We start from the raw sequence: 17310 nt of genomic DNA on the forward strand, positions 1-17310 counted from the left end.
TTGTATGTTTAAAATGAGCAAGATATGTAAATATGACATGTTATTAAGAATGTTACTACATTACATATATACTTACAGTGTGTATTTAAAATGTTGATGAAGGTTTTAGGATGTTATTTAGAGCACTTTATAGGCAGAATAGAGCAGCTACCAATGACTCAATTGTTAGCTAACTTTTGCGAAGGTTTATTTTCTATTGAGGATGCATTAACCATCGACCTGCTCAGTGGCCTTGTGGTTAGAGTGTCTGCCCTGACACTGGAAAGTCGGGAGTTCAAACCCCGGCCGAGTCATACCAAAGACTATAAAAATGGGACCCATTGCCTCCTTGCTTGGCACTCAGCATCAAGGGTTGGGGGTTAAATCACCAAATTATTCTCGAGCGCGGCCTCCGCTGCCCTCACCTCCCAGGGTGAACTTGGGGATGGGTCAAATGCAGAGGATCATTTCACCACACCTAGTGTGGGACTACCGTTGGGACATTAACTTTAACTTACAAAGGGACTGTGAATGATTCCAAAAGGTGCAGTTCCCCTTGAAATGAGAAAACAGAACAAAAACATATCATGTGAAGTGAATTATATTTATATAGCGCTTTTCTCTAGTGACTCAAAGCGCTTTACATAGTGAAACCCAATACCTAAGTTACATTTAAACCAATGTTAACTGGGAGCAGGTGAGTAAAATGTCTTGCCCAACGACACAACAGCTACGATGGCAGAAGCTGGGATCGAACCTGGAACCCTCAAGTTGCTGGCACGGCCACCCTACCAACCGAGCTATACCGCCCCAAGTAACAAGAACAAAATACATTAATAATAAAATGCCTCATAGCAAATGTGATGAATTTATCTTATTACTGTCCTTTTTCGGGCTTTCCCTTTTAAAGGGCAAAGTCCTCGCAGGGTCTTTTGTCCTAATGACTGTCTGGTTAAAGTGAAGAGACTATAATTTAGGAAAACTATTTATTTACAAATGGACTAGAATAAGTCACTCATTTTTAAAAGTAGCTAAAGTTGGGATGTAATTAAGATAATGAAGGATGACGTGATTAAGAAATGTTTAATATAGATTAGAATAGGTCGTGCAACTAATCATATGTCCTGAGTTCCAGTTGAAACTGGGTGCAAGTTCATGCCCACGCACATACACTGTTATCGCCCACATTCTTGCCACGGTTTACGTGGCTTCTTGGCCCAGGTCTGAAGGACAACACCAGATATGAAGTCAGAGTCCAGGGAGAAAAAAGCAGCAGTCAATGTCGAACAGAAGGAACCTTCCTGGTGTTACCTGACGGCACCACCACCAAGCTGCGACACCACTACAAAGACTCCTCCATGCTCGTGCTCGTACCACAGCCTGAAGTAGCAGCAATGGCCGACATCTACTGGGTACGCCTCCTCCCGGGAAGGAGTGAAGGACAAGGACTGCTCCAACTGTTCTATCAGTGAAAGCCCTGGCTGACTGAGCTATGTCCGTATGTACCACCACCTGTTATGATCACCAGTCAGATGACTCATACCAGGAGGCCTTAGACTCCTATATATGTTGGAACTTAGGGTGTGGCTGATCATGTTGACCTTTCATTGCAACAACTAGCATGGTATAAGATGGACACCATTGCTGTCCCACATTGTTCCCTTGCTCTCTGTCCCACCTACCAAGCCAAAGACTTAGGTCCAATGACGAAACAGGGCGTAACTGCCGCTGATTGGACCGACACGCAAATACCACATTTTCAACACTCCTTGTTGTCGGTTAAAAACATAGCTATGGGCTGCACTTTGGACACACCTGCTGTAGGAGCTAGCAGCTACACAACAGCTAAGCTAAAACAGCACATTGAAGCATATCAAATAATTATAGTTGCTTAATACGTACACAAAGTCTCCAAAATAGAAGTCGGATAGAAAGTATCCAGTACCAAAGGTGTCCACATCGTTCAACTTTCTGCGCCATGAGCTTGACTAATGAATTATTGTGGCCACTAGGTGTTGGGAAAGATCAAATCGAACAATTGCAAAAGCATCCGTCATAAGGTTAGTGTTTTTCTTATATGTGTGTCAAAATGTATTAGCATCCTCACCCTTCCCGGTAAGGTCTATTCAGGTGTACTGGAGAGGAGTTTACACCGGATAGTCGAACCTCTGATTCAGGAGGAACAGTGTGGTTTTCGTCCTGGTGGTGGAACTGTGGACCAGGTCTATACTCTTGGCAGGGTCCTTAGGGTGCATGGGAGGTAACCCAACCAGTCTCCATGTGCTTTGTGGACTTGGAGAAGGCATTCGACCGTGTCCCTCGGGAAGTCCTGTGGGGAGTGCTCAGAGAGTATGGGGTATCGGACTGTCTGATTGTGGTGGTCCGCTCCCTGTACGATCAGTGTCAGAACTTGGTTCGCATTGCCGGCAGTAAGTCGGACCCGTTTCCAGTGAGGGTTGGACTCCGCCAAGGCACCGATTCTGTTCATAACTTTTATGGACAGAATTACTAGGTGCAGTCAAGGCGTTGAGGGGATCTGGTTTGGTGGCTGCAGGATTGGGTCTCTGCTTTTTGCAGATGATGTGGTCCTGATGGCTTCATCTGGCCAGGATCTTCAGCTCTCACTGGATCGGTTCGCAGCCGAGTGTGAAGCGACTGGAATGAGAATCAGCACCTCCAAGTCCGAGTCCAAGGTTCTCGCCCGGAAAAGGGTGGAGTGCCATCTCCGGGTTGGGGAGGAGACCCTGCCCCAAGTGGAGGAGTTCAAGTACTTCGGAGTCTTGTTCACGAGTGAGGGAAGAGTGGATCGTGAGATCGACAGGCGGATCGGTGCGGCGTCTTCAGTAATGCGGACGCTGTATCGATCCGTTGTGGTGAAGAAGGAGCTGAGCCGGAAAGCAAAGCTCTCAATTTACCGGTCGATCTACGTTCCCATCCTCACCTATGGTCATGAGCTTTGGGTCATGACCGAAAGGACAAAATCACGGGTACAAGCGGCCCAAATGAGTTTCCTCCGCCGGGTGGCGGGGCTCTCTCTTAGAGATAGGGTGAGAAGCTCTGTCATCCGGGAGGAGCTCAAAGTAAAGCCGCTGCTCCTCCACATCGAGAAGAGCCAGATGAGGTGGTTCGGGCATCTGGTCAGGATGCCACCCGAATGCCTCTCTAGGGAGGTGTTATGGGCACGTCCGACCGGTACGAGGCCACGGGGAAGACCCAGGACACGTTGGGTAGACTATGTCTCCCGGCTGGCCTGGGAACGCCTCGCGATCCCCCGGGAAGAGCTGGACGAAGCGGCTGGGGAGAGGAAAGTCTGGGCTTCCCTGCTTAGGCTGCTGCCCCCGCGACCCGACCTCGGATAAGCAGAAGAAGATGGATGGATGGATGTGTAACATAACTTGATGTTTCTTGAAAACAGTGTCCAGTAGTTGATGTTGTCGCTCCTTCTCCTCTTTTGTTGGACAAAGTTATTCCTCGTCCTCTGCTATTGTTTTTTTTTTTCTATCACAAATATTTCTTCAACGGCAGCAGTTAGTCGCTGATTTACCAACACTCACATCATTTGTACTGTAGACATGTTCACACAATAATAACACTTTACACTTACATTGGATCTCTGCTTAATGTAGACATGTTCACACAATAATAACACTTTACACTTACATTGGATCTCTGCTTAATGTAGACATGTTCACACAATAATAACACTTTACACTTACATTGGATCTCTACTTAATGTAGACATGTTCACACAATAATAACACTTTACACTTACATTGGATCTTTGCTTAATGTAGACATGTTCACACAATAATAACACTTTACACTTACATTGGATCTCTGCTTAATGTAGACATGTTCACACAATAATAACACTTTACACTTACATTGGATCTCTGCTTAATGTAGACATGTTCACACAATAATAACACTTTACACTTACATTGGATCTCTACTTAATGTAGACATGTTCACACAATAATAACACTTTACACTTACATTGGATCTCTGCTTAATGTAGACATGTTCACACAATAATAACACTTTACACTTACATTGGATCTCTACTTAATGTAGACATGTTCACACAATAATAACACTTTACACTTACATTGGATCTCTGCTTTGATGTGTCGATCACTTCCGCCTCTCTTTGTTAGCAGCTAACAAGCTAAGCTAAGCAGCAGGCTAGGCTAGCACGTCAAAGTGCACTCAGACTAATGTATCCGCATACAAACAATTAATAAGGACGTTTACTCTGTTAAACGACATACATGTGCACATGGACGTTGTAATTAAGACCAAGAAACCATAATAACCAAAACAAGGTATTCTCCGTCAGACGCCAGCTTGTTTTGTTCTTCCTCCTGTGTGACGTCATCGAGGTGTTCTCAACCGCGGAACAAATGTTGTCCAAACACGTGTTTCACTGGGACAATAGTGAGTGGTGCACACTTCCTTCGCCCAGCCACAGAACAACAGAAAGTGCCATTTAAGAGTTGCTGGTGTAACAATAAGAAGAATATATTCCACTCCTCTCTTGTACATGCGGCTTATGAGGTAATATACATTATATATGTTTATATTATTTACCTGATATGTTGTTCGAAGCTAACGTGCTAGCGTTAGCCAGCTAGCAGGCCTTTGTAGCAAATGCGAGCGTCTGAGGAGTGTATTTTATATGTTCTCTATGACAATTATATTGACTTATTTAATACTTTAACTGTTTTGTCGCTGTATATTACAGTCACGCTTAACATCATTAAATAGTTGTTACTAGAAAGGAACAAACGTCTCGTAATTTAAGTCTGGAATAAGTCACATGGTATAATAATAATAATAAAACATTATATTTGGTATAGCACTTTTCAGTGTACTCAAAGACGCTTTACAGGATAAACATTCAAATCATTATTATTATGACAGTGTAATATAATGTATTACACATACATTGCAGTAGTCTACTTTGTGTTGGTGCTAACTTTATTAGCAATAAATACAAATTATGTTGTTTGCACGCACTTCTATTACCTTGATGACATCCACCCATCCATTTTCCTACCGCTTGTCTTTTTTTGGGATTGGGGGTGGGGGGGGGGGGGGGGGGGGTGCTGGAGCCTATCTCAGCTGCATTCGGGCGGACATATGAAAATTCAATCAACTGATGCTTGTTATTATGAATACACTATTTGCACAATTGTAAATGATTGTATATATATATTATATATGTAAGTAAATATTTAATTAAATAAATGTTAAATAATAAAAATGGCTTTAATATACTGTACACAAATTGAACATGCATCAATATTTTGTTTGTAATCGAATCATGAGGTACCCAAATATTCTCAAAAAAAAAAAAAATATTTATATATATATATATATATATATATATATATATATATATATATATATATATATACACTATCTTTCCAAAAGTATTTGGCCTCCTGCCTTTACTCACATAAGAACTTGAAGTGCCATCCCATGGAATTGTCCAACATGTTTTGGTATCCTGGAGCATTCAAAGTTCCTCTCACTGGAACTAAGGGGCCAAGCCCAACTCCTGAAAAACCAACCCCACACCATAATTCCTCCTCCACCAAATTCCACACTCGGCACAATGCAGTCCGAAATGTAGCGTTCTCCTGGCAACCTCCAAACCCAGACTGGTCCATCAGGTTGCCAGATGGAAAAGCGTGATTCATCAGTCCAGACGTCTCCACTGCTCTAGAGTCCAGTGGTGACATGCTTTACACCACTGCATCCCACGCTTTGCATTGGACTTAGTGATGTATGGCTTAGATGCAGCTGATCGGCCATGGAAAGCCATTCCATGAAGCTCTCTGCGTTCTGTACGTGGGCTAATTGGAAGGTCACATGAAGTTTGGAGCTCTGTAGCTACTGACTGTGCAGAGAGTCTTTGCACTATGCTGACCTCTCTATCAGTTTACGTGGCCTACCACTTGGTGGCTGAGTTGCTGTTGTTCCCAAACTCTTCACTTTTCTTATAATAAAGCCGACAGTTGACTTTGGAATATTTAGGAGCGAGGAAATTTCACGACTGGATTTGTTGCGCAGGTGGCATCCTATGACAGTTCCACGCTGGAAATCACTGAGAGCGGCCCATTCTTTCACAAATGTTTGTAGAAACAGTCTCCATGCCTAAGTGCTTGGTTTTATAAGTGATTAGGACACCTAATTGTCATCATTTGGATGGGTGGCCAAATCCTTTTTGGCAATATAGTGTATGTATATTCTCACGCCAGCACATTTCTTAAGGTGTGAGTGAGGTTCAACCAACATACTATCGCACGGCCACACTCGCTGGGACTTGTTACACGTGCTACGCTGCACTTCTGTTTCTTTTTTGTTGGGTTTAAGAATGTTGCTTTCACAGAAGGAAGAATGAGGAGAGGATATTGAACGTAAAAGTAAAGCCAACCGATCACAGCTCTGCAGTCCTGGTCACCATTGACGTGAAGTCGGACTATTTTGGAGGTGCACGTGACACGTCAAGGTTGGCTGGTAGGTTGGTAGTGGGAGGAGCGAGTTGGCGTCACTCGATGCTGCAGCACAATGAAACTTTTATACGTGCAGACTGACTTAATGCAGTCATGACGGTATTAAAATCCCAGCAGGAGGTTTTCTATAAGTTGTTACTTTTTATTAATAATTTATGCAAATGCAAAAAACAAGATCAATTACACAATTCATAATAATCAATAACTGATGATTATTCCATGTGTAGAGGAACATCACCAGAAAGTGGTGTCTGTCCACTTGGAAAATATTATATTTGATAGACTAAAAAATATTTGACACATCTGAGCTGAAGTCTGTTTGTGTTGTCTTGCGGATGTCCAACAGATGAACGCTCGTCAAGAAGAACGTCCCCTTCAGCAGCAGGAGGATGCACAGCCCCCCCACATTAAAGAAGAAGAGGAGGATCTCTGGGTTACTCAGGAGGAAGAGTTTCTTCCAGGGCAGGAGGAGACTGATCTCAGCAAGTTTCCACTGACTGTTGTCTCTGTGAAGACTGAAGAGCATGAAGACAAAGCACCTGAGTCCTCACAGCTTTATCACAGTCCAAGTAAGCACATATCATTTTATTCTCAGGGCATTCAATCCATCACAACTGGACTGTTCACTTTGTCTTAGAAGACTCATCCAAGTAGGCTTCATCATTTCATGCTAATACACTTCAAGTCTTAAATCTAATCATTGGAATTTAGAGGGGAACTGCACTTTTTTGGGGAATTTTTTCTATCGTTCACAATCATTATAAAAAACATGAGGGTGGATATATAAAAATAAATAAATCACATTCTAACTAGGGCTGGGCGATATGGCCTTTTATTAATATGTGGATATGTTTAGGCCATGTCACGATACACCATATATATGTGGATATGTTTAGGCCATGTCACGATACACCATATATATGTGGATATGTTTAGTCCATGTCACGATACACCATATATATGTGGATATGTTTAGTCCATGTCACGATACACCATATATATGTGGATATGTTTAGTCCATGTCACGATACACCATATATATGTGGATATGTTTAGTCCATGTCACCATACACCATATATATGTGGATATGTTTAGTCCATGTCACCATACACCATATATATGTGGATATGTTTAGGCCATGTCACCATACACCATATATATGTGGATATGTTTAGTCCATGTCACGATACACCATATATATGTGGATATGTTTAGTCCATGTCACGATACACCATATATATGTGGATATGTTTAGGCCATGTCACGATACACCATATATATGTGGATATGTTTAGGCCATGTCACGATACACCATATATATGTGGATATGTTTAGGCCATGTCACGATACACCATATATATGTGGATATGTTTAGTCCATGTCACGATACACCATATATATGTGGATATGTTTAGTCCATGTCACGATACACCATATATATGTGGATATGTTTAGTCCATGTCACCATACACCATATATATGTGGATATGTTTAGTCCATGTCACCATACACCATATATATGTGGATATGTTTAGGCCATGTCACCATACACCATATATATGTGGATATGTTTAGTCCATGTCACGATACACCATATATATGTGGATATGTTTAGTCCATGTCACGATACACCATATATATGTGGATATGTTTAGGCCATGTCACGATACACCATATATATGTGGATATGTTTAGGCCATGTCACGATACACCATATATATGTGGATATGTTTAGGCCATGTCACGATACACCATATATATGTGGATATGTTTAGGCCATGTCACGATACACCATATATATGTGGATATGTTTAGTCCATGTCACCATACACCATATATATGTGGATATGTTTAGGCCATGTCACGATACACCATATATATGTGGATATGTTTAGTCCATGTCATGATACACCATATATATGTGGATATTTTGCCTTAGCCTTGAATGAACACTTGATGCATATAATCACAGCAGTATGATGATTCTATGTGTCTACTTTAAAACATTCTTCTTCATACTGCCTTAATAGATGCTACTTTTAAACTTTCATGCAGAGAGGGAAACCACAACTAAGTCAATTTAGCAAAAGTGTATTTATTAAACAGTTATTAATCAGTGGCACAAACATTCATGTCATTTCAAAACAGAAAGTGCAAGATTGTCAGAGACATTTTAAAACAAGCTATTAGTGCACTTTTGTGCATGATGTCACTAAGATGACATATCAAAACAACACTAAATTAAAGTGCACTTTTTGTACAGAACACCACTACAATAGTTTAAAACAAATAAAGTGCACTTTTGTGCATGATGTCACATAAGATATTTCAATAAGTGTCAAATAAAAATTAGCTGCATAATAGGAAATCAAATACCGGTAGTGTATGTCCTTCACTATGTGAAGGACATACACTCAATAGTCACATATTGTTGACTATTTGTTTCATACGGTGTTGATCTGGAAATGGTTGCTTGGACATTTTGTGGGTGTGGCACCGAACGGAGATGTTGACATGCAGAGTTTCAAGCACTCCTCATTCTCTAGCGGGTGACTTTTCAAAAGATGCTACATTAGCAGTGCTGCTACTTTTTGTAGCAACGCTTTTGCCGCATACTTGTTCACCATCTACCCGCTTGAAGTCAAACCACCGCCAGACAATGGACCCCCTGCTGTTTGTCTTGGGAATTCATTCTTCCTTCATTTGTTACCAGATTGGCACTTTCTTTCTCTCATATTACCACTAGCACCACAGCTAATGTTACCATGCCGCTACCTGTCTGCTCCGTGAGAGCGTATGACGTTGCACACGTGACAGTATGTGACGTATGTAAGAAGGTGCACTTGTTTTATGTCTCTGTGAGAAGGAGAGACAAGAAAGAGTGAGAAGAGCCTGTAGTGTAATGCCTGCAGCTAAAAGCAACTGTGTGAGAACGTTTACTCCAATATCACCATATAGTCATTTTCTATATCGCACAGAGACAAACCCACGATATATCCAGTATATTCCATACATCACCCAGCCCTAATTCTAACTCATAAATGTAAATAAAAGTCCACTTGCAATGGAGCCAATGGGAGGTCCTCTATAACCATCCAAAATACACCAACAATACTCCATTTGCATTTTGTGGCTTGAATGTCCACCAAGTGTTAGTTGAGTTGTGTTGACTTTGAGTTTATTTGGAACATGCATGCACACAACATGATACATCACATATGCATGCATACAACATGATACATCACACATGCATGCATACAACATGATACATCACACATGCATGCATACAACATGATACATCACACATGCATGCATACAACATGATACTTCACACATGCATGCATACAACATGATACATCACACATGCATGCATACAACATGATACTTCACACATGCATGCATACAACATGATACATCACACATGCATGCATACAACATGATACATCACACATGCATGCATACAACATGATACATCAAACATGTATGCACACAACATGATACATCACACATGCATGCATACAACATGATACATCACACATGCATGCACACAACATGATACATCACACATGCATGCATACAACATGATACATCACACATGCATGCATACAACATGATACATCACACATGCATGCATACAACATGATACATCACACATGCATGCATACAACATGATACATCACACATGCATGCATACAACATGATACATCACACATGCATGCATACAACATGATACATCACACATGCATGCATACAACATGATACATCACACATGCATGCATACAACATGATACATCACACATGCATGCATACAACATAATACATCACACATGCATGCATACAACATGATACATCACACATGCATGCATACAACATGATACATCACACATGCATGCATACAACATGATACATCACAGATGCATGCATACAACATGATACATCACACATGCATGCATACAACATGATACATCACACATGCATGCATACAACATGATACATCACACATGCATGCACACATACAACATGATGCATCACACATGCATGCATACAACATGATACATCACACATGCATGCATACAACATGATACATTACACATGCATGCATACAACATGATACATCACACATGCATGCATACAACATGATGCATCACACATGCATGCATACAACATGATACATCACACATGCATGCATACAACATGATACATCACAGATGCATGCATACAACATGATACATCACACATGCATGCATACAACATGATACATCACACATGCATGCATACAACATGATACATCACACATGCATGCACACATACAACATGATGCATCACACATGCATGCATACAACATGATACATCACACATGCATGCATACAACATGATACATCACACATGCATGCATACAACATGATACATCACACATGCATGCATACAACATGATGCATCACACATGCATGCATACAACATGATACATCACACATGCATGCATACAACATGATACTTCACACATGCATGCATACAACACGATACATCACACATGCATGCATACAACATAATACATCACACATGCATGCATACAACATGATACATCACACATGCATGCATACAACATGATACATCACACATGCATGCATACAACATGATACATCACAGATGCATGCATACAACATGATACATCACACATGCATGCATACAACATGATACATCACACATGCATGCATACAACATGATACATCACACATGCATGCACACATACAACATGATGCATCACACATGCATGCATACAACATGATACATCACACATGCATGCATACAACATGATACATTACACATGCATGCATACAACATGATACATCACACATGCATGCATACAACATGATGCATCACACATGCATGCATACAACATGATACATCACACATGCATGCATACAACATGATACATCACAGATGCATGCATACAACATGATACATCACACATGCATGCATACAACATGATACATCACACATGCATGCATACAACATGATACATCACACATGCATGCACACATACAACATGATGCATCACACATGCATGCATACAACATGATACATCACACATGCATGCATACAACATGATACATTACACATGCATGCATACAACATGATACATCACACATGCATGCATACAACATGATGCATCACACATGCATGCATACAACATGATACATCACACATGCATGCATACAACATGATACTTCACACATGCATGCATACAACACGATACATCACACATGCATGCATACAACATGATACATCACACATGCATGCATACAACATGATACATCACACATGCATGCACACATACAACATGATGCATCACACATGCATGCATACAACATGATACATCACACATGCATGCATACAACATGATACATTGCACATACATGCATACAACATGATACATCACACATGCATGCATACAACATGATACATCACACATGCATGCATACAACATGATACATCACACATGCATGCACACATACAACATGATGCATCACACATGCATGCATACAACATGATACACCACACATGCATTCATACAACATGATGCATCACACATGCATGCAAACAACATGATACATTACACATGCATGCATACATGATACATCACACATGCATGCATACAACATGATACATTACACATGCATGCATACAACATGATACATCACACATGCATGCATACAACATGATACATCACACATGCATGCATACAACATGATACATCACACATGCATGCACACATACAACATGATGCATCACACATGCATGCATACAACATGATACACCACACATGCATTCATACAACATGATGCATCACACATGCATGCAAACAACATGATACATTACACATGCATGCATACAACATGATACATCACACATGCATGCATACAACATGATACATCACACATGCATGCATACAACATGATACATCACACATGCATGCATACAACATGATACATCACACATGCATGCATACAACATTATACATCACACATGCATGCATGTTGTTGATAAATGGTTGTTGCCTTGCATAGGAGAGTTTTAACTTGCACTTACAGATGTAGCGACCAACTGTAGTTACTGACAGTGGGTTTCTGAAGTGTTCCTGAGCCCATGTGGTGATATCCTTTACACACTGATGTCGCTTGTTGATGCAGTACAGCCTTTGGGATCGAAGGTCACGGGCTTAGCTGCTTACTTGCAGTGATTTCTCCAGATTCTCTGAGCCCTTTGATGATATTACGGACCGTAGATGGTGAAATCCCTAAATTCCTTGCAATAGCTGGTTGAGAAAGGTTTTTCTTAAACTGTTCAATAATTTGCTCACGCATTTGTTGACAAAGTGGTGACCCTCGCCCCATCCTTGTTTGTGAATGACTGAGCATTTCATGGAATCTACTTTAATACCCAATCATGGCACCCACCTGTTCCCAATTAGCCTGTTCACCTGTGGGATGTTCCAAATAAGTGTTTGATGAGCATTCCTCAACTTTATCAGTATTTATTGCCACCTTTCCCAACTTCTTTGTCACGTGTTGCTGGCATCAAATTCTAAAGTTAATGATTATTTGCAAAAAAGAAAAGTTTATCAGTTTGAACATCAAATATGTTGTCTTTGTAGCATATTCAACTGAATATGGGTTGAAAAAGATTTGCAAATCATTGTATTCCGTTTATATTTACATCTAACACAATTTCCCAACTCATATGGAAACGGGGTTTGTACATATGTTGACCAGATGTTGAGATATTTGCTGGGAGTCCATATTGGTTCTCCACCAGCGTTCCACTTTTGTTGATAAATAAATCTAATCAGCTATTGAATAGTTGTTCCATGATTTTGGAGAATGATGGAAGTAATGAAACTGGTGTGTAGTTAGTAAAGTGGTGTATGTCTCCATTCTTAGAAATTGGTACGACTTTTGCAATGTTCATTTTGTCAGGGAATTTGCGGGTTAGAAATGATACGTTGCTGATATATGTCAGAGGTTCTGAAATGTCTTCTATAACCTTTTTTATGGTTACCATATCTATTCCATGACAGTCGGTTGAGGTCTTGGATTTACAATGTTTTACAATTTTGATTATTTCTTCTTTTGTCACGTTCTTAAGAAACATGGAATTGGGATTTCTGTCTATGAGCTCACTCAAGTCCTTGTTGTTTCTGTTCTTCTTTAATAATTGTCTGTAGTATTCCTTCTTACATGTTCCTAGTATACCAATTAGCTTGTTTTTATATTTATTATACTTATTTTCTGCCTCTATAGATGTCTGTGTTATTAATATTCCATATAATGTCTTTTTTTTGTGACAAGCATTTTTCAGTCCTTTTGTCATCCATGGTTGGTTGTTTTTCTTTTGCTTCTTACTAACTTCTTTCCATGGACAACATAAACATTGATATTATACATGTGGGCCAATATATATATATATATATATATATATATATATATATATATATATATATATATATATATATATATATATATATATACTTGATGTGGCAAGCTACCTTTGCAGTGTAGCTTGTAGTGTAGCGTGCTCCAATTCTCTGAGGATAGCTTAGCTCCATTTAATTGAGAGTAACTTGTAGCTTAGCTTACTACATTGTCCAGGTAGCTTGCCCATCACTGTCTATTTGGCCTAGCTCACATGTCAATAGTTTGAATACTGCAAACTTCAATACAGTAACACCTCATTTGTTCTGCAGACGTCCAGCGGGTGTCAGCGGGGAGTCATGAAGAGGAGTGGCACACCAGTGTGGGACAGAAGGAGCTACAGGCCCCCTCCCACATTAAAGAGGAGCAGCTTCATGATGAAGATGAAGCTCAGTCCTTACAGCTTCATCACAGTCAAAGTGAGGAGAACAGAGGGGCGGAGCTTGTAAGTCAACACATCACAGAAGCTGATGGAGAGCATTGTGAAGATATCAAGTCAGAACCAGACAGCATCTTTGCTCCACTGTCAGACATGGACCACATGATGTCACACTCTTCTGATCACAGTGACCTCATCCAAAAACCTTTGGAGAGTAAAAATGACTCTAAAGGTGATACGAGACATCACACTAACAACAAACACTTTGACTGCTCTGAATGTGGGAAATCATTTAGAAAGAAGAGTCATTTTACAGTACACATGAGAACACATACTGGAGAGAAACCTTTTACTTGCTCCGTTTGTAAGAAAAGTTTCTTCAGAAAGGGTGACATGACCACACACATGAGAATACACACTGGAGAGAAACCTTTTACTTGCTCTGTTTGTAAGAAAAATTTCTTCCAAAAGGGTAACATGACCACACACATGAGAACACACACTGGAGAGAAACCTTTTGCTTGCTCAGCTTGCACTAAAGGATTCAACACTAAGAATGACATGATATTACACATGAGAACACACACAAGTGAGAAACCTTTTACTTGCTCTGTTTGTAAGAAGAGTTTCTCCAGGAAGCAACAAATGACCACACACATGAGAACACACACTGGAGAGAAACCTTTTGCTTGCTCAGCTTGTGCTAAAATGTTCAACACTATGACGCAAATTATATTGCACATGAGAACACACACAGGTGAGAAACCTTTTACTTGCTCTGTTTGTAAGAAGAGTTTCTCCAGCAAGCAAATCATGACCACACACATGAGAACACACACTGGAGAGAAACCTTTTGCTTGCTCAGCTTGTGCTAAAAGATTCAACACTAAGAATGACATGACATTACACATGAGAACACACACAGGTGAGAAACCTTTTACATGCTCTATTTGTGAGAAGAGTTTTTCCAGAAAGGAACGCATGACCACACACATGAGAACACACACTGGAGAGAAACCTTTTGCTTGCTCAGCTTGTGCTGTAAGATTCAACACTAAGAATGACATGACATTACACATGATAACACACACAGGTGAGAAACCTTTTACTTGCTCTGTTTGTAAGAAGAGTTTCTCCACAAAGCGTAACATGACCAGACACATGAGCACACACACTGGAGAGAAACCTTTTGCTTGCTCAGTTTGTGCTAAAAGATTCAACACTAAGAAGGAAATTATATTGCACATGAGAACACACACAGGTGAGAAACCTTTTACTTGCTCTGTTTGTAAGAAGAGTTTCTCCAGCAAGCAAATCATGACCAGACACATGAGAACACACACTGGAGAGAAACCTTTTGCTTTTTCAGCTTGTGCTGAAAGATTGAAACTCTAAGAATGACATGACATTACACATGAGAACACACACAGGTGAGAAACCTTTTACTTGCTCTGTTTCTAAGAATAGTTTCTCCAGCAAGCAAATCATGACCACACACATGAGAACACACACTGGAGAGAAACCTTTTGATTGCTCAGTTTGTGCTAAAAGATTCAACACTAAGAAGGAAATTATATTGCACATTAGAACACACACAGGTGAGAAACCTTTTACTTGCTCCGTTTGTAAGAAGAGTTTCTCCTGTAAGCAAAGCACGACCAGACACATGAGAACACACACTGGAGAGAAACCTTTTGCTTGTTCAGCTTGTGTTAAAAGATTCAACACTAAGAAGGAAATGATATTGCACATGAGAACACACACAGGTGAGAAACCTTTTACTTGCCCTTTTTGTGAGAAGAGTTTCTCCATAAAGGAACGCATGACCACAACATGAGAACACACACTGGTGAGAAACCGTTTAGTTGCACTGCATGTGTTAAAAGGTTCTGGTCTAAGTATCAGGTCAGTAAACACAAGTGTGTAACAGTCATGGAAGCTGCAGGGATGTAAAAACACTTAAACAGTGATTGTGCTAAATGTAGTTTAAAAACACAGCATGTTTAATAAGAATGTATATTTGATGTTGTATGTAGTGCTTCTCATCTTCTAGTCTTATATGTTGTCCTGTACTTACTTTTTAAGTTGTGTGCATGTATTGAATATTATATATGTAGCTACTATTTTATTCTATTTTCTCATTGTTAATTGGAGGACATCTTATTATTTTAATTAGGGATTTTTTCCATGCATATTTTCTTTTTTATTTAATTGATGTTATTATCCAACTAAAAGTATGACTGAATAAAATGGTTAACAAAATGTGGACTCTGGTAGATTAGCAGCATTGTTACATCATGGATGTTAACTACTGCAAAACATCAACAAAGAAGAAAAATGCTGAAGTTAGCAACACATCACTGAACTTTAGAGCCATCGTGAGTGGAGTTGCTTGTTTTTATTGCTGCATTTGTACTTATTTCACCTCACATCTTCACTTTTAATCCTAAAGTCTTCTTCACATATATTGTTGTGGGCTTCTAACATTTATGTTTCTGATGTGTGTGTGTAGTCTGTGGAAAGTGTTGTTGTCCCTTGTGGATCCAATTGTTCACTTGCACAGATACATCTTCATCATCATTAGTTTATTATTGTTCTTCGGTCAATGGTCAACAAAATAAACAAACAGTTGTACATTCGTAGATTGAAAAAGAAAATGTTGCAGAGCGAAAGGGTTTAGGCTGAAGTTGAACACTTAATTGCGCCTAACCCTATAAACAATGTCAAGTACAAGATGAACTTCCGAAAATGATGAAATGTCCTTTGTACAACATATTATAAATACACATTATACACAACATGAACACAGTTCAATGATATACACAGTAAAGGCATGTGAAATATCCTTGTACACCTTTGCACCAATTATATACTATATACAAACACTTCCATGATTATTTATATCTCACACTTAGTTTGTAATGAACATTGATCATAGTATTAACTACAGTGTTGATT

At 39.8% G+C, this 17310-nt stretch overlaps 1 protein-coding gene across 1 annotated transcript; it reads left to right on the plus strand.

Annotated features, from left to right (window-relative positions):
* The first annotated feature begins 1337 nt into the window (after nucleotides 1-1337).
* LOC133570553 (uncharacterized) lies at nucleotides 1338-16436 on the plus strand. The gene is made up of 2 exons (XM_072916571.1): nucleotides 1338-1413; nucleotides 14246-16436. Exons 1-2 carry the CDS (start codon nucleotides 1338-1340, stop codon nucleotides 15745-15747), a joined length of 1578 nt encoding a protein of 525 aa, XP_072772672.1. The 3' UTR covers nucleotides 15748-16436.
* Nucleotides 16437-17310: the final 874 nt, after the last annotated feature.

Source organism: Nerophis lumbriciformis, linkage group LG28 (genome assembly GCF_033978685.3).
Source record: "Nerophis lumbriciformis linkage group LG28, RoL_Nlum_v2.1, whole genome shotgun sequence".
NCBI classification, from domain to species: Eukaryota; Metazoa; Chordata; class Actinopteri; order Syngnathiformes; family Syngnathidae; genus Nerophis; species Nerophis lumbriciformis.

What these genes read in the sequence shown, in the direction of transcription:
- LOC133570553 (XM_072916571.1), top strand. Translation starts at nt 1,338, where the DNA reads ATGCTCGTGCTCGTACCACAGCCTGAAGTAGCAGCAATGGCCGACATC. An exon ending in ACGCCTCCTCCCGGGAAGGA is followed by an intron (nt 1,414 to 14,245) that starts GTGAAGGACAAG and finishes TTTGTTCTGCAG; the next exon opens with ACGTCCAGCGGGTGTCAGCG.